We start from the raw sequence: 22,810 nt of genomic DNA, 5'->3' as shown, positions 1-22,810 counted from the left end.
CAATGGGTCCGTAACAAATGGGTAGCACACGGAAATGCATCCATATGTCATCCGTTTTTTGCGGACCCCTGGACTGAAAACATTCTAGGAAACCCCATTTCAGTTTTTTGCGGACCATGAAAAACGGATGACACACGGAAGCACCACATCTGTATTATACGGACTTACAGAACGGAAACGGAAAGATAACTGAAGACATAAGGAACACACGGATCCGTGATTTGCGGACCGCAAAACCAACACGGTCGTGCGAATGCTCCCTTATTCTAATGTGTTTTGTATTATTGATATCTATAAAATGTGTGTGATTAATTAGTGACTTTTTATTGAGAGGAAGTGAATACACCAGGCATGCCCCAGAAGAATACATGACTATGTTAATCACTCTACATCCCATGGTGTTGCACTTATTTTTTCTCTATCTAAGGTTATCAAGAGTTGGTGTGGGGAAGCACTTGTGGTATTAAACTAATGGAAGGTTTGAAAATGCAGGCCCCAGGATTTCTAGTAATGGATCAGAATGTAGAAGTGGACTGCCTATGGTGTGATGCCGGGGGAGAAGGTCCTCTGAACCGTGGGCTGTAAAATGTTAGACTGTATTGACTGCTAAAATACTCACTGCCACCTCCTCCTTATAAGAACACTTTGTAGAGAATTGCAAATGGTTAAAGCGTTTGATGAGCTCCCAGCCGAGTGTGGCGGGAATGGCAGTTTCCTATTACAGAGTGTACCCACCGCCCAATAATACACAGAGGGGTCGGTATGGAAAGAGTGCTCGCTCTATAAATACACACCTCTACCCAGGAACAGAAGGCCGTGCCACCTGCAGGCCCCAGACATAGGAGGAAAAGGGGCTAAGAGAACAGCTGCTTCAGTGGGAACTGATTCTAGACAACGTCAGTCCGACTGACGATGAAAAAAAGATGTAAACGCAAGGGGTACCCAATCCTTACACACAAAACGTCCCCGGCGTGGCAAGACTCCCAGAATGCACCATGTGGGAACCAGTGTTCCCTTTAATCTGCGCGGCTGCGCAAACTCCATAGTACGCCCACTCAGGGCCTCTGTAAGCCTGCCCACCAATGTAGCCCACGACCTGGACTTCAACAAAATGGCTGTTCTGAATTTTAGGGAGACTTACCCCAACAATGCACACAATTTTTACTGTGTGCACTGCCGGGGTAGGAAGTCCCAGAACTCAGAACAAGCACAAGTGATTCTACCTACAGGGTAGATACTATTTCCTAGTCGGCTAAAGGACCTTTCTGATGTCATTGCCCATGTGACCAGACTTGTGGTGGGGGAGCCGGAGGAACAGTAAGCTTGCTTCCCTGTAGTAGGAGCACTGCTGGAGTTCCTTGAGTTCTAGCTGAAATATTGTGCAGGGGACAGAGAGCTAGGTGTGTGTATGTGTGTGTCCCTGTGTGTATCTGTGTCCCTATTTGTGTGTATGTGTGTGTCCCTATTTGATTGTCCCTGTGTGTGTGTCATTTTGTGTGTGTCCCTATTTGTTTGTCCCTGAGTGTGTGTGTCCTTGTCTGTGTGTCCCTGTGTGTGTGCGTCACCATGCCCACAGTGTTCCCACAGCTGCATAAGGACATTCTGTGCAGCGCTGCTAGCATGGAATCCCATAGGAGAGGCACAGCGAGGCACACTAAGGACGCAGGTAACACTACCACATGATCTGCACTAGTGTTATCTGTGGTTTTACATAGGACTGCAGGTAACATGGTATGCAGGGTGAGAGGCATGGCTTAGTGTTAAAAAAAAAAATTACTGTGTCCATCCTTGGGCTTTTTAAAAGTTGAGAGTTACGACCATCTACTAAATTATCTGTATTCAGAGAGTTATTACTATTATCTGTGGTATTACATAGGACTGCAGGTAACATCTACTACATTATCTGTACTCAGAGAGTTATCACTGTGTTATTTGTAGTGTTACATAGGACTGCAGGTAGGACTTTTATGGAATATCCACAGGAGTCCGATAAATTCAGATACCACTGGTCCCATTCTCACATAGAAGTAAATGGAAGGAGGTATCACATGTTGAGCCACCTCTCCATACACTGCCATAGGTAATTGTTCTCAAGAGAGTCAGCATCTGTTGCACTTTAATCGTAAATCCACAGAAACGTTCCCCTTTAAATGATGGTCACACGGTATTGCATGGGTCACATGGGTTGCTATATGCGAATGCACCCTTAGTAAGAGATTGCCCACCTTTCACATGTATCGCCCAGCTACCTAACTGCTCCGCTCAGCAACAGCAGAGGCTTAGAGGGAATACTGGTGGGGACACACAGGGCGCACTAAGAACATGGATTATCATGGGTGCCAATGTACGACTATCACTTGTGGGGGTGGCATGAGTTTGCCATTCACTGCCTGAAGGACTACAAGTCCCAGCAAAACCAGTCAGCCAGGGTATAAAGCATTCCTGTTATGACCACTATCAGATGGGAGGCATGTTTTTTTATTGTACAGGTGAAACATTGAGTAAACTTGTTTCACCTGTAAAATTGATAAGCTGCCCTAAAAACCACATCACAGCTGCATGTAGTTTCACTAAAGATAAGTTCACACCTACTGTGTGAAATCTGTTGCACTGATACGTCCGATCAGGACAAGGGATTTCACATTTAATGCCGTCCGTCGCCATAAGATAGTATCCGTTGCCATCAGTAATCGTTTTTTTTTTCTGTGGACAAAAAGCGCCAGACTTTCCGCAATTTTGGTCTGTGATAAAAAAGGATTACACACCTAACGGATGGCAAGGGATGCCATCTGATGCTGACGGAAGGCATTAAATGTGAAATCAGTTTGGATCAGGACAATGGATTTCACACAGGAACTGTGTATGTAACCGGGAAGTTATGTACAATTATTGTAGTAATATGTATTTAAAGGTTATTTCTATAAAGAAAATCATTTATTGAATTGTATATTGGTATTTTTTTCAGTTTAAGTAACAAAAATAAGAAAATAGAGATTCAAATCAAAAATTGTCCAAAGGGTTGAAAAAAATCTAGATTTTATTTTTTGGCAAAATGGCCCAGCCCTATGTGGAACTGTGCCTTTATATTCTATACGGTCCAGTCTGCTTTACTTTTCAGCATTTTATAAGGTGCAAGATGGTTTAAATGTACATTGCAATGTCCTGCTTTATTTTGTACAAGCAAACAGACATTTTAAAACAATACATGACTTAAAGGCTATGTACACCTTCAGAGGCAATTTTTTTTTTATGATTCCATGTTACAAATTTTTTCCTAAAAATATTTTTTTCAATTAGCCTTTATTAAAAATATTGAGCTGTTCTGTAAAAAAGGGTTAATTGTTTTTCTAACTGTGTGACTGGTACTTTTTTTTTTAAATTATAAATATTTTATTTTTTTATTCCTTTGATAATACAAAATTAAAATTCAATTTGACAATACAAAATCTGAGTTCATCAATATACACTCTGCAAAAACAGTCATCTCAATAGATTATGAATCACTATAAACAGGAACAGTACCAATATAAATAGTCTATTCTATTTTGGGGAACTCCCCTCTAAGCTCCATATTGCTTATACTCAGACCTCTCATTGTGCGACTTGTACTTTAAAGAGGATCTTTCACCACTCCTGGCATGTCTGTTTTTATAGTTTCATGCATTCCCCGTGTAATAACAATTCTGGAGCATCTATTCGTATTTCTCTATGTTGTGCCGTTCCTTTATTATTTCTACTAGAAGTTCTGAATGAATTGCTAGCAGTCTGCAGTAAGGGTACAGATGGGAGGTAACCAGTTGGGGGTGTGTACCTGCACAGTCTCTCTATCCAATCAGTACTGCCATTTTCAGATTGTGCAGGTACACCCTCCCAACCGGTTAGCTCCCCTCTGTACCCTTACTGCAGACTGCTAACAATTCATTCATAACTTCTAGTAGAAATAATAAAGGAATGGCACAACATAGAGACATAAGAATAGATGATCTGGAATTATTACATGGGGAATGTGTGAAGCTATTAAAACAGGCATGTCAGGAGTGGTGACAGGTCCTCTTTAACTTTCACTTTGTGCTGGTCATCTAATAAACCTTATCTCTAAACTACTGAGAGGTCATAAACACTTATTTGACGGAAAATACACCATATTTTTAATAAAGACCAATAAAAAAATTTTTTGAGCTCAAAATGAGTACAACAATACAATAATAAAAAAAAAATTGCCCCCAAAGGTGTACATATCCTTTAAAGAGTGTCGCCCTACTGAATGGTCGGAGTCAAATTCACCAGCAAAACAAATACAGGACAGGATTTTATATATTGGATTAATTATTTTAAAAGGAGAGGGCAAAGCAGTGAACAGAGGCAGCAGCAATGTCACTGCCATGGCTCTGCCAGTCTGCCACAGGGCCTTTAACTGAGGCTCAAATGAACGACCTAGTAACGGGAAAACTGCAAAATAGAATAAAAAATTATAAAATGAATGTTCCTCAAATGTCTTTTATAACCTCATGGAGAATATCTTATGTAGAAAAATAATTAAAAAAAAAGAAAATACAAATTAAATTAAAAAGAGATGTCGCCCATGCCAACCTAAGCAGTCACTATAGCTGTCCTGATCACCCAAGACTATAAATTATATACCAAAACAATTTTTTATTTTAGTCTGAATTTGCAACTTAAAAGTGTAACTGTTATTTCAGGTAAGTTTCCAAAATCAGCTGTCATGTGTGGACATCAGATGTAACACTATATATGGCCATTATACGGTTTGTATCCTGCATTTGTCATCAGTTTATCCTCTGCAGACTCCATATCTGTCAGTTTTCAATGAGGTCAACTTTAAATTGGGTGAAAATTAGCTGTTCTGATGTCTAGCATACATTGCACACACAGAGAAGAGGAGATCCTGCTCCCCTGTGTCTCCATAGCATGGAACATGTAATACAGCATTACTGAGCAGTGTAGCAGTGAATATAGCAGGGTCAGGCAATGTAAGAAAAGATCAGCACGGATACCTTATGTCCCTTAGTAAGTATTATGCTGAGCTGTGGCACTTACAAACTAAGACAGACTGTGGGCTGGCCTGGGCTTATGGCAGCCATTAGATGAGTGGGCCGCTGTGCACGGTACAGCCAGAGAGAAGACAAGGGGATGAGTTAGACCTGCCCTCTCTCTCTTCTGTGGTCTGGTGGCTCTCTCAATTCTGTTGTTTCCATTTGCGCAGGGCAAACTTAAGAAAATCATGGCCAGTTTGACAGCCCTGCCTCTGGGTAATGGCTGCTTCCTATACAATTGGCTCTAATATATGAGTGGGGGCCTGAGTGGCCTAATTTGAGGTTTTCCTTTGCATTATATGTGCAATATAAGGGTACGGCCACAAGGTCAGGTTTCTGCATGCAGTTATGGAAGCCAAAATTAGGAGAGGAGGAAAGAAAGGATAAAAGACAGATACCACGTCTCCTCTTTTTTTAATTCACTCTTGGTTTTGCCTTCCAAAACCTATGTGGCCGTACCCTAAGTGTCTTAAAGGGGTATTCAAGCTTTTTGATATTGATGAACTAAGGATAGGTCACCCATATCAAATAGCTGAAATATCCCTTTAAGGGTACTTTCACGCGTTTTTCTTTTCCGGTATTGAGTTCCGTCCTAGGGGTTCAATATTGGAAAAAAACTGATCAGTTTTATCCCCATGCATTCTGAATGGAGAGTAATCTGTTCAGGATGCATCAGTTCAGTCACTGTACGTTTTTTGGACAAAGAAAATACCGCAGCATGCTGAGGTATTTTCTCCGTTCCAAAATTCCGGAACACTTGGCGGAATGCCGGATCCGGCATTATTTTACATTGAAATGCATTAATGCCGGATCCCGCATTAAGTGTTCCGGAAAAACGGATCCGGTTTTGCGGTCTGCGCATGCGCAGACCTTTAAAAATGTGAAAAAGATAAATATCAGATCCGTTTTTCCGGATGACATTCCGGACAGACGGATCCGGTATTGAAATACAGTTGTGAGATGGATCCGCATCTGGATCCGTCTACAAATGGTATCCGTTTGCATACAGATTGCCGGATCTACCTGCCGGAAGCCAGCGGCGCTACTGTGAAAGTACCCTAAAAGTCATCAGCAGATTTGTACCTATGAAACTGGCTGACCTTTTGCGTGTGCGCATGGCAACTGAGGGCATATCTGTTGGTCCCATGTTCATATGTGCTCGCATTTGTGAAAAAAATTATGTTTTAATATATGCAAATGAGCCTCTAGGAGCAACGGGGGCGTTACACCTAGAGGCTTAGCTCTCTCTGCAACTGCTGTGTGCTCTGCACTTTGATTGACAGGACCAGGCATGTTGATGCTTTCATTCAATCAAAGCGGAGAGGGTGCGGCAGTTGCAGAGAGAGCTGAGTCTCTAGGTGTAACGGCAACTCCCCCGTTGCTCCTAGAGTCTCATTTGCATATATTAAAACTTCATATTTCTCAGCAATGCAGCCACATATGAACATGGGACCAACACAGATGCATTCAGCTGCCAAGTCCACAGGTCAGCCAGTTTCATACGTACAAATCTGCTGACAGATGCCCTTTAAGGTGTATACGGAAAAAAAACAGCTTTCCTTCTAGGAATACATTTTACATGGAATATTGTACTTGTAATGCCAGCACAGTCCTCTCATTTTATGTGCACTTTATAGAGCTGCATGGTCCATTAAATGGGAAATAAAGTACATACTGTGTTTATTAACACGCACCAGATTTTTCTGTTTCTCCAACTTGAGGAGCTATCACAGAGCATTTAAGTCACAGAGCAGGGTTGTAATTATACTATTTTCTACAACCGGGGCTGACAATTTAATTGTGCGCTGGGTATACTGCAGTGTAGATTAGTAAACCATTTCACACAAATCTCACTGTCAAAAATAATGTTATGTTACTGTTCTTAACACAACCTAAAAAAGCTTTACAAGTCACTGAGTTAATGCAGTAGGCATTAATGGAAGTTAAAAAAAAAGTTAAAAAATACACATTAAAGATACAAGAAATCAACCTTACCCTGCGTGGCAATATAGTGGTTCGGTCTGTGATAACCCTAAAATCAGAAGACAAAAAATGTTCGATGAAATCCATAATAAATTTGCGGTCTATGACATAGATTAACATCATGACATTAGAATAACTACCACATTGCAAACTTGAAGGCAGGTTAAAGGCTGCAATTTTTTATCATTACATTTGACTTATTTTGGATTAAAAAAGATTTTTCTTCAATTGGTTTTTAACCTCTTGAGCCCCAAGGTTTTCTGTTTTTTTGCATTCTTGTTTTTCACTACTTGCCTTCCCAGAGCCATAACTTTTTTTTTTTTTTTTTCGTTTACACAGCTGTATAAGGGCTTGTTTTTTTGTGGGACAAGTTGTACTTTCTAATGGTACCATTTAAGCAGTGGGGAGCTGGAAAAAAAATCTAAATGGGGTGGAATTGGAAAGAAATGCAATTGCGGGAGTTTTGCATGTTTTGTTTTTCCAGCATTCCACATTTACGGTATATAGTTTTTCTTTGAATGGCGTTCACTGTACAGCAGGTGTGGGGAATCTCCAGCCCACGGGATCAATTCATGTGGCCCCCTGCCAGAACATACTGTGAAAATGCCAATGACCGCTTCCATGTTGGAAGTGTTCATTAGCATGCGGGAGGCAAGAGAGGTGAGCACTGCACTGCATGTCCTCACCTTCCTTGGTCTTCTTCTGGGCCCCGATCTGTGTCCTGACACATACAGCGTCTGACCAAGTGGCAGCGCTGTCTAAAGCTGGAGAGGTAAGTGCGCATGCGCCAGTTACTGGCGTGAGATCGGCGTATGCACACTGCATATCCCTGTGCCTCTGCCCACAGTGGATGGGCCCTGGCCCGGCAGCGATGCGAGAACGGCCTATAGGGAAATACGATGTCACAGAGCCATAGGGCTGGCTGGAGTTTACTGAGGGGCGGAGTTAGACGCGAGTGACGCAGGGGAACTTTATTATTATTATTTATTATTAAAGTGCCATTCATTCCATAGCGTTGTACAAATGAAAATGGGTATACATACATAATACAGACAATTGCACTAAGCATGAACAAGATGAGTTACAAATTGGTACAGAAGGAGAGAGGGCCCTGCCGGCGAGGGCTTACAATATATATTGTATGGGAGAAGGACACAGTAGGAGAGGATAAAGTTGGTCATGGCAGTATAGAGGCAGCAAGGTCACTGGTTGTAGGCTTGTCTGAAGAGGTGGGTTTTTAGGTTTCTTTTGAAGGAAAGCGCGGATGCGGGAGATGTTGTTGAGTTGAAGGCGGCAGGTGGTGGAAAGGGCTTGGATGTGTGGTCTGAAGGAGAGGGCAGAATCCAAGGTCACTCCAAGGCAGCGAACTTGGTTGACCGGGATGAGTGTGCAGGCATTGATTGTGATAGATAGGTCTGTTGGGGGGGGGGTTGAACAAGATGGAGGAAAGATGGGGAATTCTGTTTTATCCATGTTAAGTTTTAGAAAGTGAGTGGAGAAAAAGGAGTATATGGAAGATAGGCATTGTGGGATTCTGGATATTAAGGTGGTGATGTCTGGACCAGAGAGGTAGATTTGTGTTTCGTCAGCATAAGAGTGATACTGAAAGCCATGGGACTCTATGAGATGTCCCAGGCCAAAAGTGTAAATAGAGAAGAGCAGGGGTCCTAGGACAGAGCCTTGCGGGATACCAACAGAGATGGAATGAAATGAGGAGGTGGTGTGAGAGTGGGAGACGCTAAACGTCCGGTCTGTGAGGTATGATGTGATCCAGGAGAGGGCCAGGTCAGTGATGCCAAGAGATGAGAGAGTTTGCAACAGAAGGGAGTGGTTTACAGTGTCAAAGGCAGAGGACAGGTCAAGGAGAAGGAGAACAGAGTAATGTTTTTTGGTTTTGGCTGTTAGTAGGTCATTGGTGACTTTGGTAAGGGCAGTCTCAGTCGAGTGGTGGGGTCGGAAGCCAAATTGTAGCCGGTCAAAGAGGGAGCAGGAGGAGAGGTGAGAGGACATTTCAGAATGGAAATGTTGTTCAAGTATTTTTGAGGCATACGGAAGAAGTGATATGGGGCGATAACTGGACAAAGAAGATGGGTCAAGTGTTTAAAAACAGAGGGGAAGACACCAGAGGTCAGTGATAGGTTGAAGAGATGAGTTAAAGGGGTTGTCCGGGATCAAGATATTTTTTACAAAACAGTTTACTCACTATTAATAGCTGTTTCAAGGTCCCCCAAATGTTTTTATGTATTTTTCGACATCAGCAGTGCTCCGACAGTCCCCCACTGATTGTTGACATCTATGTTTATGTGTGCGGTAACTTCCTGCCGCACTACCTTCTGGGTCCCAGCGCAGAGCAGCAGCGCGTGGTTTCTGGTGTCTGTCTGCTCCTCCGTGCATCCGCCCCCCTGATTCATATGCTGCCTCCTGCCGCACATATTCCTCCCCCTTAGTTACGCCCCTAAACTCTGCCTCCTTCACTGATAATAAAGCGCCCTGCCCGGTGACGTCACCGGACTAGAGGGGCGTGGCTTAGCGCGGTTTGTTGCCGCCTAGCTACCGCCCATCTATGCGCTGTGAATAATTACTGACGATGACGTCACCGGGCTCCTTGCGAAGCGGAAAAAGAGGCTTCGGTCTGCAGAAAAGGACCCGGTACGTCACTGACTCTTTGAAGAATGGCACTTCCGGCTGAGATTTAGTGAATTGCAAAAGGGGCATCAGAAATGTCTGTTAAAGGTAGGACGGGCATGAATGTAATATTTAGGGGACTATTGAACACATACAACAATGTCCCTAATCCCGGACAACCCCTTTAAGGCTGGGATAAACACTGTGGTGAGGTTAGGGATGAGGCGGGAAGGGATTGGGTCAAGTGCACAAGTGGTGAGATGTGATCTGGAGAGTAGAGTGGAGAGTTTTTCTTCTGTAATGGGGGAGAAGCGGGTTTTGGACCGAGTAGTTGTGTAGAGGGTCTGTGGGGACTGTGTACTGAAGCTTTCTCTGATGTTGACTATCTTTTGTTTGAAGTATGTGGCAAAGTCCTCAACTTAGATGAGAGGGTGAGGGCACTGGGGAACGGAGAAGGAAGTTAAAAGTGTTAAAAAGTTGTTTAGGGCTGTGGGACAACGAAGATATGAGAGATAAGAAGTAGGCCTGTTTTGCATTAGTGAGTTAAGATTTGAAAATGAGGAGGGATTGCTTGTATGCGGTGAAGTGATCCATTAGAATGGGATTTCTTCCATCGCCGCTCAGCAGCCCTGGAAGCTTGTCTGAGTTTTTTGGTCAGGTTGGTGTGCCAGGGTTGTCTGTTGATTTTTCTGGTTTTGTTGTGTGTGAGGACAACTCTCCGCCCCTGGGCATTTCCCTGGGCACTTGCGACGGCTCATTAGCATATCGTAATAACTATTTTTTGGGGCGATTTGGATGATCTGAAAAATGAAACACAGGTACCATCTGTGTCATGTCTTTGTGTCCCACTGAACTATGTGATCGGTTTAAAATCTGTCAGGTTGGTGACAGACTCCGTTTAAGGTCTAAATCCCTTCATTATAGTATTCCTGTAGATCTTAATCCAATTTAAAAAACAAAGGAAAGAAGCAGAACCTTTAGGAACCAGACCTCGGAGGTTCTGTTATTGTCATCAATAAAAGTACTGCAAGCTGAAGACACAGTTAGACATCACAGGAGTTTAGGAGAGTGCTGATGCTCACACTTACAACCTCATTCCAAATAATAGTCAGAAAAAAAACCTCAGCACAAGATGACAACTATGCGGTGGTAATAAAGCTAATCCTAGCAGGAGACAGAGTTCACACAAAGAGATCTAGGGAACTGTACATTCATTGCCTGCTTCACAGTTACATCTCTCTCCATGAGATCTCAAGCAGGCAATGTTGGGACATGAGCTGAATGTTAAACAAAAGCCATCCTTTAGAGACAGAAAATGGGACTAATTTTTGTACTCTTTGAAGCTATTCACCACCTGCTGTCCTAAAGATACACAGTAATTTGCAGCAAGTCACATAGGCATTAATTAATGGCGTGCTGTAGTTCAATGTGCAAAATAATGCACACGAATATTAATAATTCTGAAACAAATAATCGGTCCCCGCTGAACATTAAAAGGTTGGGAACAAGGTCTATGAGCCAGCAGTATTTGCCAAGCTAGACGAACTGCTGCCACTGCTTAGAGAGGAATTTAATTTCTGTAGACCGGAAAATTGCATCTAGGAAACAGTAACTGTTTAGAGCTCTGTCCTACTTTACAGATGTCGTAAAGAATGTGCTGCAAAAAGAAAAGCAGATAGCGGTTATTATGGAGAAAGAAGCGCAATAATTAAACTTCCTCTTATTGGAGTCTTGTCAAACTTAATATAACTCATCACTGTTACAAGCCCGAGGTGGGGGGTTATCAAAGCTGTGCACTAGTTTCTTGTCAAACAAATGTTGCAAAAATTTGCTCAATTGACAGTTTGTGCAATACTTTTTTTTAAATTTTAAGCCACTCATGACACCCTTGATAAAAGTAGATGGGGCTTAGTTGAGGGGTCTAACAGATTTACTACAATTTACGCAGAGAGTGGCATACATTCTAGTACAATCTCATAGCTGATGTAGATTTCCTTTAGTGCTGCACCTCTGAATAGATGTGATGAATCATCTATGATGCCGTTTTTGAAATTGAAGCCAGTAAAGGATTTAAGAGGAAAATACTTTGGGCCAGATTTATCATTCCTCTGACAGCTCACTCCACTTTCACATATGGCTAAAATCAGTTTTAGCCAAGTCAGATTTATGATCGGCCCTTTAAGACTGTAATAAATGTGGTTTGACGGTAGCAGTTTATCCATCAGTAAGCAGCTTTACAAAAGTCGCACATCTTTACGAAAAAGTCGCATGTTCTATTAAAAAGTCTCATAAGATAAGCATGGTCCTCACTGGAGTGAAATTGCGCATTTTTTTGCGACTTTTTTAATAGTCGCAATAGTAAATCTGTTGAGAGATTTATTTACATAAGAAAACACTCCCACTTTCAGAAAACTGGCGAGCATAGTGCAGAGCAGAAAAAAGTCGCATTTTTTTTTTTACTTTTTCACTCCATTATTCTGACTTGAGCTAATGATAAATCTGGCCCTTTGTCTTTCCTTTATACATGTCCTCTGCTTAGGATTGATTCCTGATTTTGGCTTAAAAAACTGCATTAAAAAACTAAACATGCAAACCCGGCCTAAGCTAGCCTCACAAGTAGGGTTGCACTGGGTATCAAAGTCTCGATACATTTTAGATACTTTGATGCCCGTTTTGGTTTGATATTGCCCGCTTTTTTATGCTATTGCACAGCTTAGTAGAATTTCCGATTCGAGAACATGGCACGTGCACAATGCTGTGCACACCATGTTCTTAGCAGCGGCTGCACATGGAGAAGGAGCGTGAGCGATCCTCTTTTCCCCCTGTGCCATGGCCGGCAGGGAGTACACTGAAAACAGGGAATACACTGACAGCTCCTGTATATAGGTGACAGCAGTGAGTACACTGACAGCCCTTGATGCCAGGACACAGCGCTGGGTTGTTGGTTCGGTGGCTGATACTCAGGATGCTGCAGGCGTTCAGGTGACGGGAAGAGAGGGTGCAGCTGTTTCTTTTTGGACAGATGTGTTTGATTGCACCTGTCCAAACATCCGCTACAAGAGTGTAGCCCACAGCGTCCTACACTACAGGCACAATGGCTGCTGTACAGGGGTCCCAAGGTATGTAACAATGTGTGTAACATCAGCGCTAACAGCTGGTATAGAGAGGCCACAGGGTGTGTAACATTGGGGCTGATAGCAGGCATAGTGGGGCCACAAGGTGTATAAAATCAGAGCAATGGCTGGTATGGAGGAGCCATAGCATGTGTAACATCAGGATAATGTGGTTCATTAACCCCAATGATGCCATTATGTGATATCAATTATGGGGGTCACTTATTATTAATGTGAGGCACATGATGTTATTACTTTAGTACCTCCAGGTGCTTCAACTTCATAGTAAAAGTGAACCCATCAAGTACCTCCTCACATAATGGGCAACATGGGGTTAATGTGTGAGGTACATGATGAAGTTACTTACTATTAAAGGGAACCTGTCAGCGGTAAAAGCCACCCCAAACCGCCAGCAGTACCGTCAAGTAGCCGGCAGTGAGTTCCTAATGATGATTTTCTTCCTGCATTCTGATAAGGCAGAAGTGTGAAAAACATTATTTTATCCTCCGTCTGCGCTATTTTCCAGTCAGACTTGAAGTCAAGGGGGCAGCGGCCTCCTTGTTTCAAGTCAAGGTAACTGCGCCCCCGTCCCTGCCCCTTCACTGTGACTGACAGCGCTTATGCCCGACAGCCGGCTGGCTTTGCTGAACAGCTGGCTGTCAGTCACAGGAGAAGGGGCAGGGAAGGGGGCGCTGTTGGAGGCCGCTGCCCCCTTGACTTCAAGTCTGACTGAAAAATAGCACGGAAGGAGGATAAAAGAACGTTTTATCATACTTCTGCCTCATCTGAATGCAGGAAGAAAATCATCATTAGAAACTCACTGCCGGCTACTTGAAGATACTGCTGGCGGTTTGGGATGGCTTTTGCCGCTGACAGGTTCCCTTTAATATGAGAAACTAATAAAACCTTGTGGGGAGTTACTTGATAAGCCTGCTATTAATGTGAAGCACATAGGTTTATCAATTTAATGTGATGTGCCTCACATTAACCCCTTACAGTGGAAGGTGGCACATTAAAACAATAGTATCAATTAGGTATCGAGTATCGTGATACTTTACTTGGTATCAAAATTGAAGTAAAAATTCTGGTTTTATGACATCCCTACTCACAATAAGCATGTGATAATACAAGTGAAGGGATGCCAGTAATCTCAGCATATAGCATGGTGTTATGTCCTTATTACAGCTTTCTGCATGAGTTGTAGTTCTTCCTGGTTGGTGGCTGCTAAAATTATTTCGAAGCAACACATAAAAGTAGCACATCATTTTTAGATCCTAGCTTTAGCTTGACATCTACATCCTAACACTAATACTAACCTTTGCCCTGAAATTAGAACTATCACAGAATTTAAAAGGGCATTCTGGCTAAAAGCCTAATCAGCGATCTACTGGATAGGTGCAAAATGCTAGACCATAGGGGTTCCAAACCCCCTCCAATCACCAGAATAGAGATCCTGTTCCCCTATCTGCTACAATAAGTTTGAATGGAGTGGTGGGTAAGCATGCTCCATGTTGCTCCATAGAACATAGACAGAGTTGGGCACAAGTGATAAATCCCTTTGGCCAGAATGCTCCTTTAAACTGAAAGTCCATGTTATCTGAGATTTGACACATAACATTTAATTCCTGACTTGGGGCTTGGAGTCACAGTCTGAATTTTGAGAGTCATGTGGCGAATCTGAGAGAAGGTGGACTTTCCATTAGCATGTCCGCAATATATCTGTCCTATAGGGCTGTGTGGTTTTAATTTCTTTAAAAAAGGATTTTATAAATATGTAAATGAGTCTTGAATGTGTCCAAGGGGCTGCACTAACCTTACTTGTGCCCAGCCGTGCCCAGCCACGCCCGCCTGTGAAGGAGCCCAGCTCGCGAGATTACGAGATTACGGCTATCTATCGTTGATGAAAGGAGGGGATTCGGAGGACATAGGCGGTGCTGGGCTCCTTCACAGGCGGGCGTGGCTGGGCACCAGGAAGGTTAGTGCAGCCCCTTGGACACATTCAACACTCATTTACATATCTATAAAATCCTTTTTTAAAGAAATTAAAACCACACAGCCCTATGGGACAGGTATATTGCGAACATGCTAACGGCGATCTAGCCGTACATGTCCGTATCTCTATAGGCCAAAACCTGGTGACAGAATCCCTTTAAGGCCAATATCTGTTCTGCACTGATTATATGCTAACTAGAACTGCCTCTTCTATATGCTAACACGGCTCACTATCCATAGTCAGATTCTCGTAAAATGTACATTCTGTCTCCAGGTGTTTGGCAAAAGACAGATACAGAAGGTTGTTTCCACGACTGCATGGTGACATTGCAGAGGGACACACAGATAAGGCCCATGTTATATTAGAACCAGCAGGGTTCCTCTCGGATTAGGCATTCTTCCTACATTCCTCTAGCATTTCATAGTACCCTCATTTGACTGATCCTGTTGCATTTTGGAATGCAGAAATACAGTTGAAAGATTATGATTCCATTTTTATTATAAAGATTAGATTTAATAAGAAAATGAGTTCCTATAAAAATGAATTTGTGGCCTACACACTGAACTCACATTTGTAACATTTATAACAAAAAAAAAAAAAACAACAGCAACAAATGATATAAAATAACAAAAAACAATAATACTTCTGAAGTGGTCACATACTGAAGATTGGTGCCAGAGTGTCTGCACTGGATTGGAAAGGTAATTTTTTTTTGCTATTAAAGGCTCAACAACCCCTTTAAAGGGTCCTTTAATTCTTTAGAGATTATCTGGCGGTGTAAAGGCACAGCCGATTACCCGATGAACGAGTGAAACAACTGTTCGTCAGGTAAGTGAATCGTTTGTTTGGGCACCAAACTAATCGTTTGCCAGGAGCAGATTGTGCTGTGTAAACATCCTCTGCTGCTGGCAAACAACGGGTCAGAATAGGGGCAAGCAATGGCTTTAGCGATTGCTCCTCCTCATACTGTGGAGGAGAACGCTGCTTGTAAACACAAGAACAGGCGATTGTTGGGAAGGAACGCTTTCTTCCTGACAATAACTGGCAAAATTGGGCAGTGTAAAGGGACTCTAAGGGTCCATTGCGGATACGCAAAACACGGTCACCAGCAATGTGCGTTCCGCACTTGGCCAGCACTATAATAGAAAATGCCTTTTCTTGTCCGCGGACAAGAATAGAACATGTTCTATTTTTTTTCGGGAAGGGAATTGCGCATCCGGAAATGCGGATCTAGACAGCAAAGTTGCAGAAAGGATCCGGAGCCAATTTGCGGACGTGCGAATGGACCCCAAGTGTGGATTTTGATGCAGATTTGACTGCGGATTTGTAATGGAAACAGAGTCTAACTGAAAACTGTAAAAGTGGAAGTGCATTTGAGTTGTGATTGTGATTACAGTGGGTCTGCCACACAGCAATAGCTATAGCTGTACATTCACCTCTGTAGCTGAAGGACAAATTGACGTATAATTATCAAATATAGATATCACACAGAGAACACAGGGGTTAATCTCCTCCTGCTTAGTTTAATTTTTGGCTGGTGACAGACTGAGGGGTCTACGTAATTAACATTGTTTCCTACTGCAAATGCAGAGGAGGGAGGCTCCTGCTCCAGCCAGTTGTCTTACAGCTACACACAGTACAGGAAGGTCATAGCTGATCTCCTGGTACACAAAAAGAATAATTTTGTATATATTTTCTCATTTTCATTCTGATATAAAACAAAATGGGATCAAATGAAAGGAGAGCATTCATAAGGGAGGATGTGCTGGGATTGTTTGTACATTGTTGCTTTAAGTGGCAGACTCCATAGCAGCCATTAGTTCCACTCCTCAGTAGAGTAAACAGAGCTAAACATGTTCAGGAGATTCTACAGCGTCCTCTAAGTGCAATGGAAGCTGTGTAAGTTCCTATAAACAACGTGGTTACCTTCAGTCCTGGAAGGCTGCACGGCTAAATCTGGAACTCACACCGTGAAGGTCAAAAAAGTAAGCCAGCACTCCCCAATATTACCTCTCGTGCAAGGACCTGGTCCATAACTCCGGGACGTCAGGTTAACCTCAGTTCGTCCGAAATGGACTCTGAGGACTTCTTATCTGAAGCTAACAATATCCAAACACCTGCAATGGGTGGCTCCTCCTACCACAAATCGAAAAAGAGGAATAATGTGAACCACCCAAAAAACGCAGGCGGGAGGGAGAAAACATAAAAGATTCTCCCGCATCTCAAACCAGGAATTTACGCAGCAGGAGATAACCAACATTGACCGACATGTTCATATGCCGGGATCATGTAAATCTATGGGTCTGGACGTGCTAAATTTATCAAAAATTTATTTAACCGAGGATCAAGTGGATGTTCTTTCTTTGGGGTTTTCTTTTGTGCTTTCTACTAATTTTAACTTGTTTGATATGGACAAGTGTATAAACAAATTCATTTGTGATATTACTGTAAAAAAACATTTTTTTTTACTGACGATAATATTGATATACCTGTCAGTGATATTACGGTACCTGTCAATGAGTTTGTTAATTTTACTTTTCCTGAACAAAAGGCAGCATTACACTTGCACAGTTTATGCTTCCATAGTCTGCCGCGGATTATTGATCAATCATCTACCTTCAAATGATCAAATCCGTCCTTATATCCATCTAGAACAGATTCAATGGAGAAGTTCCTCGATTTGGTAATTCGGGACCTGAAGGCCTTGGCGGATGTGGTACGATCAAACCCCCCCGTATCCCCAATTTAAAAAACAAACAACGGGTTGCACTTCAGCCACTTAAAGGAATATCCGGTATCACTATTAGAATGGCGGATAAGGGGGGAACAGTGGTCGTGATGGATTCTGAGCATTACAAATCCAGTGCCAATATATTGTTTAATAACACTACCACATACCGAAGGATTGATTATAATCCGATGGCTGAAATTCAGCAGAAGGTTCGTCACTTTGTGTCAGAAGGTGTAGCTCTAGGAGTAATTTCTGAAAAACAGGTCGAATTTATTTATGTAGAATACCCTACCGTACCAATACTTCATGCACTGCCCAAGGTACACAAATGTGCCCAAATTCCACCTATGAGACCGATTGTCTCGGGAATAGGGGCAGTGTGTGAAAGGTTGGGGGGATGGGTAGACTCTCTGCTTCAGCCATTAGTGAGGGGATTACCTGGTTTTCTACAAGATAGCAGAGACGTTCTGTGCATCTTTTCTGATTTATCATGGAACAGAGAATTCTGTTGGTTGACATGTGATGCCATATCACTCTATACATCAATACCTTACGATGTGGCACTTGTAGCACTGAAACATCAGTTGGAATTTTGGAGTGATTACACCATGGATTTATGTGAATACATAATACAGGCAAGTTGCTTTTTTGATGAAACATAATTACTTCTCCTTCGATGGTCACTTTTATATGCAGGTCTCAGGTGTATCAATGGGGGCGAAATATTCCCCTTTGCTGGCAAACCTGGTAATGGCCTTTTGGGAAAATCAAGCCATTTATGGTGATGAAAATCCGTTTTCTGATAACCTTTTCTGGTATGGCAGATACATCGATGACCCGCTGTTTATATGGTGGGACGATGTGTCTGCCATACAGAGTTTGTGAATCATTTAAACAGTAATGACTATAATCTGAGGTTCCTTACCATCAAGATCCACACATTGTTTCCTTTCTGGATTTAACACTGTGTGGAATGGAGGAGGAACTAATAGTCACTTCCACTCATAGAAGAGCAACAGCAGGCAACACAATCTTACATGCTGCCAGTTCACACCCAAAACACACCATTAAAGCAATCCCCATAGACGAATTAACGTGCGTTAAGCGCAACTGCTCTGATCCTACCCAATATGAGAAGGAGGCAGAAATGCTGACCCAACGGCTAAAAATGCGTGGTTATACAAATTGGTCCCTACACCATGCCAGACAGTTAGTCTCCAAAAAAAATAAAACTATCAGCTTTATTAATAAAAATATCAATAAAAAACAGCAAACAGCAAGATTTAAAATTAAACCGTTGCTTATTCTCCAATATAGCAATCAGTTCAATCAGATTAAAGATATTGTTCATAAATACTTGCCCATCTTGGAAGATGATACTATGGCAAAGGGACTGATACAAAAGGGATGTGATGTTATTTATAGGAGACCCCCATCGATAGGACAAATCTTTTCACCCAAATTATTCCAGTCCATAAAAACACACAAGGCCACTTGGCTACTAAGCACCGGACTTTATAGATGTGGTTCACATCCTTGCCGTACATGCGGACATGTAGTATTAAGTAAACAGTTTTCAAAGGCAGATGACACTGCATCTTTCACAATTAGGAATTATTTCAAATGCAATACTACATTTGTCATTTACATGATCCCGTGTTCTCTTTGTAATAAAAAATATATAGGTTGCACATCCCGAAAACTAAAAACCCGTATTTTAGAACATCTTAATGACCAAACTAATCCAAAAACAAATAGAAACATATCAAGTGTATCCAAACAGTTTTTACAGGCACATAAAGGTTCACTAATGGGGCTGCAAGTGATTGGTATGGAAAAAAAATATATAAAAAAAATATTAAAAAAATACATTGGGGGGGGGGGGCAATGTCAAAGATCTACTGCATAATAGGGAAGGCACGCCGAAACGCGCGTCAGGGTAGCGCCATCCTGGTTTTGGACATACGGGGCTCGCACTGGTAGGTCTCTTCTCATTAGTCATTTACACAAGTGTTACAGGTTTTGGTGTCACGGTGACTGGCTCTGGGTCTTCCCGAGTACTTGCCGGGAACCCCCTTTCAATATACAGCCATGTAATGCATGAGACCAACCTTTATGTTATTTATTGATTTATTTATTATGTACTGATGAGTAGTTGGCGATGGTACAACATGTATGTGTAGCTGATGTCCCACCAGGTCGGTGTTCTTTTCTGCCCACTTGTTTTTAATGACAACGTCCTTTATTGTAACGACTTCAATAAAGTATTTATATTTTTGTACTAGTACATGGTGAGCTCCATTTTTTGTAGGTTTTGTGTTTCCATTGGGAGCTGGCACTTTTGATAGGTTGACCCTCGCACTTTTGCCGCAATATGATTTGCATGTGCTAACATTAGTCTGGGCATGAGGATCCCTTTTGCTTTTGCTTTTCTATGCATAATAGGGAGGCATATTGGATATTTCAATGCAACACTATAGCCCCTAACGGTCTAAATATGAAGCGTGAAATAATGTATTACCACTAACCCGATTGGCCTACAAAAATAAAATATAATATTTAAAACACCCTGAGGTCATTCGCCATTGTACAGGACACACAATTTAATTTTCGAATGTATCTTTGCGAAAAATGTATGGGGTACAGATGAATTGCTGTACAATGTCATGGAATTCAATATAGTGGCCCTGATATTCTTATGTGCCTCAGTGGACCCTGCCCGAGGCAGAGAAATAATGTCATTTCCCAAAGCTATGCATGTTTATATCTGCTCATGTAATATCCCCTTTTATAAAGGGCAATTTCCTTTTTATACTGAGTTGTGGATGTTTGGATTTGCTTCATCAAAGTTTAACTAGGTGTCAGATGTTCTGTTGCACATTTATTTTATTTTATATAACATTGTTTTTATGTGTAATTGTGAACAGCAGGGGTTAAAAGCAAGGAATGGCTGATATCACAACCACCTGTGTGGTAATGGCAATTCCAACCAGGTTGGTGGAGCCATTTTCATTCCAGGTATAGAAGAGTACTATACTTGCATTTTGACCCATACCATGATTAAGATCTGATAGATCGAAACACGTTGGTAGCGTTACCGCTGTCCATGTGAAGAATTGTATTCTTTTAAATTTATGGAATAAAGATTGAAGACTTTTATCCATCTCAGTGCTGGACATTTTTCGTTGTTTTCCTGGATTATACTACGGACTGGAGAGGTAATATTGGGGAGTGCTGGCTTACTTTTTTGACCTTCACGGTAAATTCCTATACCCTGAGCTCCCTCTAGTGGTGGCTGCAGGCAGCCAATTTTGTAGCATATTAGGAGAGTGAAGCAGAGGCTTTAGAGCTTAGTAAAGTGATTAAAATGGAGCAAAACTCACTAGTGTGGTGGGGCCTATACTAAGTTTTACAACTAGGTCCTATAAGATCTGAGCATTTATGGAGTCATTTGAACATTTATGTGGCGTGAGGCACATAAAAAACGAATAAACTGTCACATCATTTTACTAAAAGATGTAAATGTCCATTAATGTAGGAAGGTGACAGGTTCACAGGATAATGTGTTCATATTAAGCAATTTGGATCATAGACCTGAAATTATACAAACTTTGCTGTTCTTCAAGTTTTCCTTATAAGTCAGTATGATAACACAGGCAGATGACAAAGCTTTTATCACCGAATATAAAGTCTAATTTGAATTGCATCAGGAATTATTGTATAGTACCAGACATTTCCACCTCAGCATGAAAGTGTTTTTTTTTTACAGGCGGCTACATTTTACACAAAGCCACTAACTGCCGCTAACTACTTGTGCATATTTACACTGAGTTTGCCATCATTTTCAATTAGAATTTCATATTAATTGATTTATCTACGAACTTCCCATTTCTCAGACAGTGCATTCTAATGTAAAACATTCAGTGAACATGATGCAATATGAACAAAGAAGTGGTGCTGAATAATTAAAGGGTTTACATATTTAATGAAATGGCTTGCTTGCATTAGAGGCATTGGTTAACAGCTGCACACGCCTTTGAAGGGAACTTAAAAGTTCAGAGATGACAAGAGATTGCAAATCACAGCATTAGGAATTACATAGTTTTGTCACATTAATATGCAAACAGCTTTCTGTTTAATGAAGAATCATGCCAAACTGGTGACAGAAGAGAGACATAACATTTACTTTGTCCACACTTTGGATGGGAGTTAGCGTAGACGAAGTCTTGGCAGGAGGCCGCCAAGCTATGACATTACAATAACCATGCAATAAAATCTAAAATACCATCATAAAGTATATAGGGTGATTTTGTATTTTACATATTTTTCCCTAAACAGTAAATATAAACTCTACCTTATTTGCCCTCTGAGTTATCCCAGGAATATACGGTAATTGAGGGTTCCCAACTCTCCCCCCTCCTCTCACACACATACTCCTGGAGACCTATGATGTAAGGGTAGGTTCACACCCCAGTGTAACTGATCCAGCAGGCTGTTCTGGCAATTATCCAGAAGGCGGCTGGATCCCCACTGGATCCCATTATAGTCTATGGGGTCCAGAGGTCAACGACATGATCCGGCTGAGCCAGAAAAGCCTTCCAGATCAGTTAAATGGAGGTGTAAACCTACTATAAGAAGAGATTGTCCAGTTCGAATGATAACAGTCACACTATAAACAATCATGTTACAAAAATAAGCAACATGAATAGTTAGAATTTGTCTGTGAGTTGCCATTGAAGCTAATCTAATCTACAATTTATCCTACGCGGAGAATAAGCTGTATGTGTAGAAGACATCTTTATCCAACCATGGGTGTTATTAAAATTTTGAGGTTCAGTTATCATTTCTACACTCCAGAGCACTTCAAACTACAATGGAATAGAAAAGTGTGCAAATAGTTTCCATAAACCTAGTATACGTACATCAATGTAGTTTCCGTTGATATAGTCTGAGCTGGATTCATCTTCAATACTTTGCAGTCTCACTCGGGAATGGTCATCTGCCAGTGAGAGAAGATTTAACATTTTTACATACACAGTAATTTGCTGTTAGGAGCCTCATGTAGGACATACATTTTATTTTTCTCTTTCTTACACAGTAATTCATTATAAATGGCACATTTTATAATGTGATGGTGAAGGTTACCATGTCTGTATTGAGCTGCTGAATGTGTTGCTGCTATATAACAATGGGAGACACAGAGCATTCGAAAAGTCTTCAGACCATTTCACATTTTTACATATTGTTATGTTGCAGCCTTGTGCTAAAAAAAAATAAAAAAATCTCTTCATCGTTCTGCACTTAATACCCC

The 22,810-nt window shown here is 41.6% G+C and overlaps 1 protein-coding gene across 1 annotated transcript in view; it reads right to left on the bottom strand.

Moving 5' to 3' along the window:
* The window catches only part of PTPRM (protein tyrosine phosphatase receptor type M), an 855,321-nt gene that overhangs the window by 106,820 nt on the left and 725,691 nt on the right, over positions 1–22,810 (bottom strand). Inside the window, 2 exon segments of the mRNA XM_040434446.1 lie at positions 7,050–7,086; positions 22,422–22,498. Coding sequence (XP_040290380.1) covers positions 7,050–7,086; positions 22,422–22,498 — 114 coding nt within the window.

This window comes from Bufo bufo, chromosome 5 (assembly GCF_905171765.1).
Source record: "Bufo bufo chromosome 5, aBufBuf1.1, whole genome shotgun sequence".
Classification (NCBI taxonomy): domain Eukaryota; kingdom Metazoa; phylum Chordata; class Amphibia; order Anura; family Bufonidae; genus Bufo; species Bufo bufo.
Note: the sequence above shows the minus strand (reverse complement) of the source record. Positions and strands in the feature narration are given on the sequence as shown.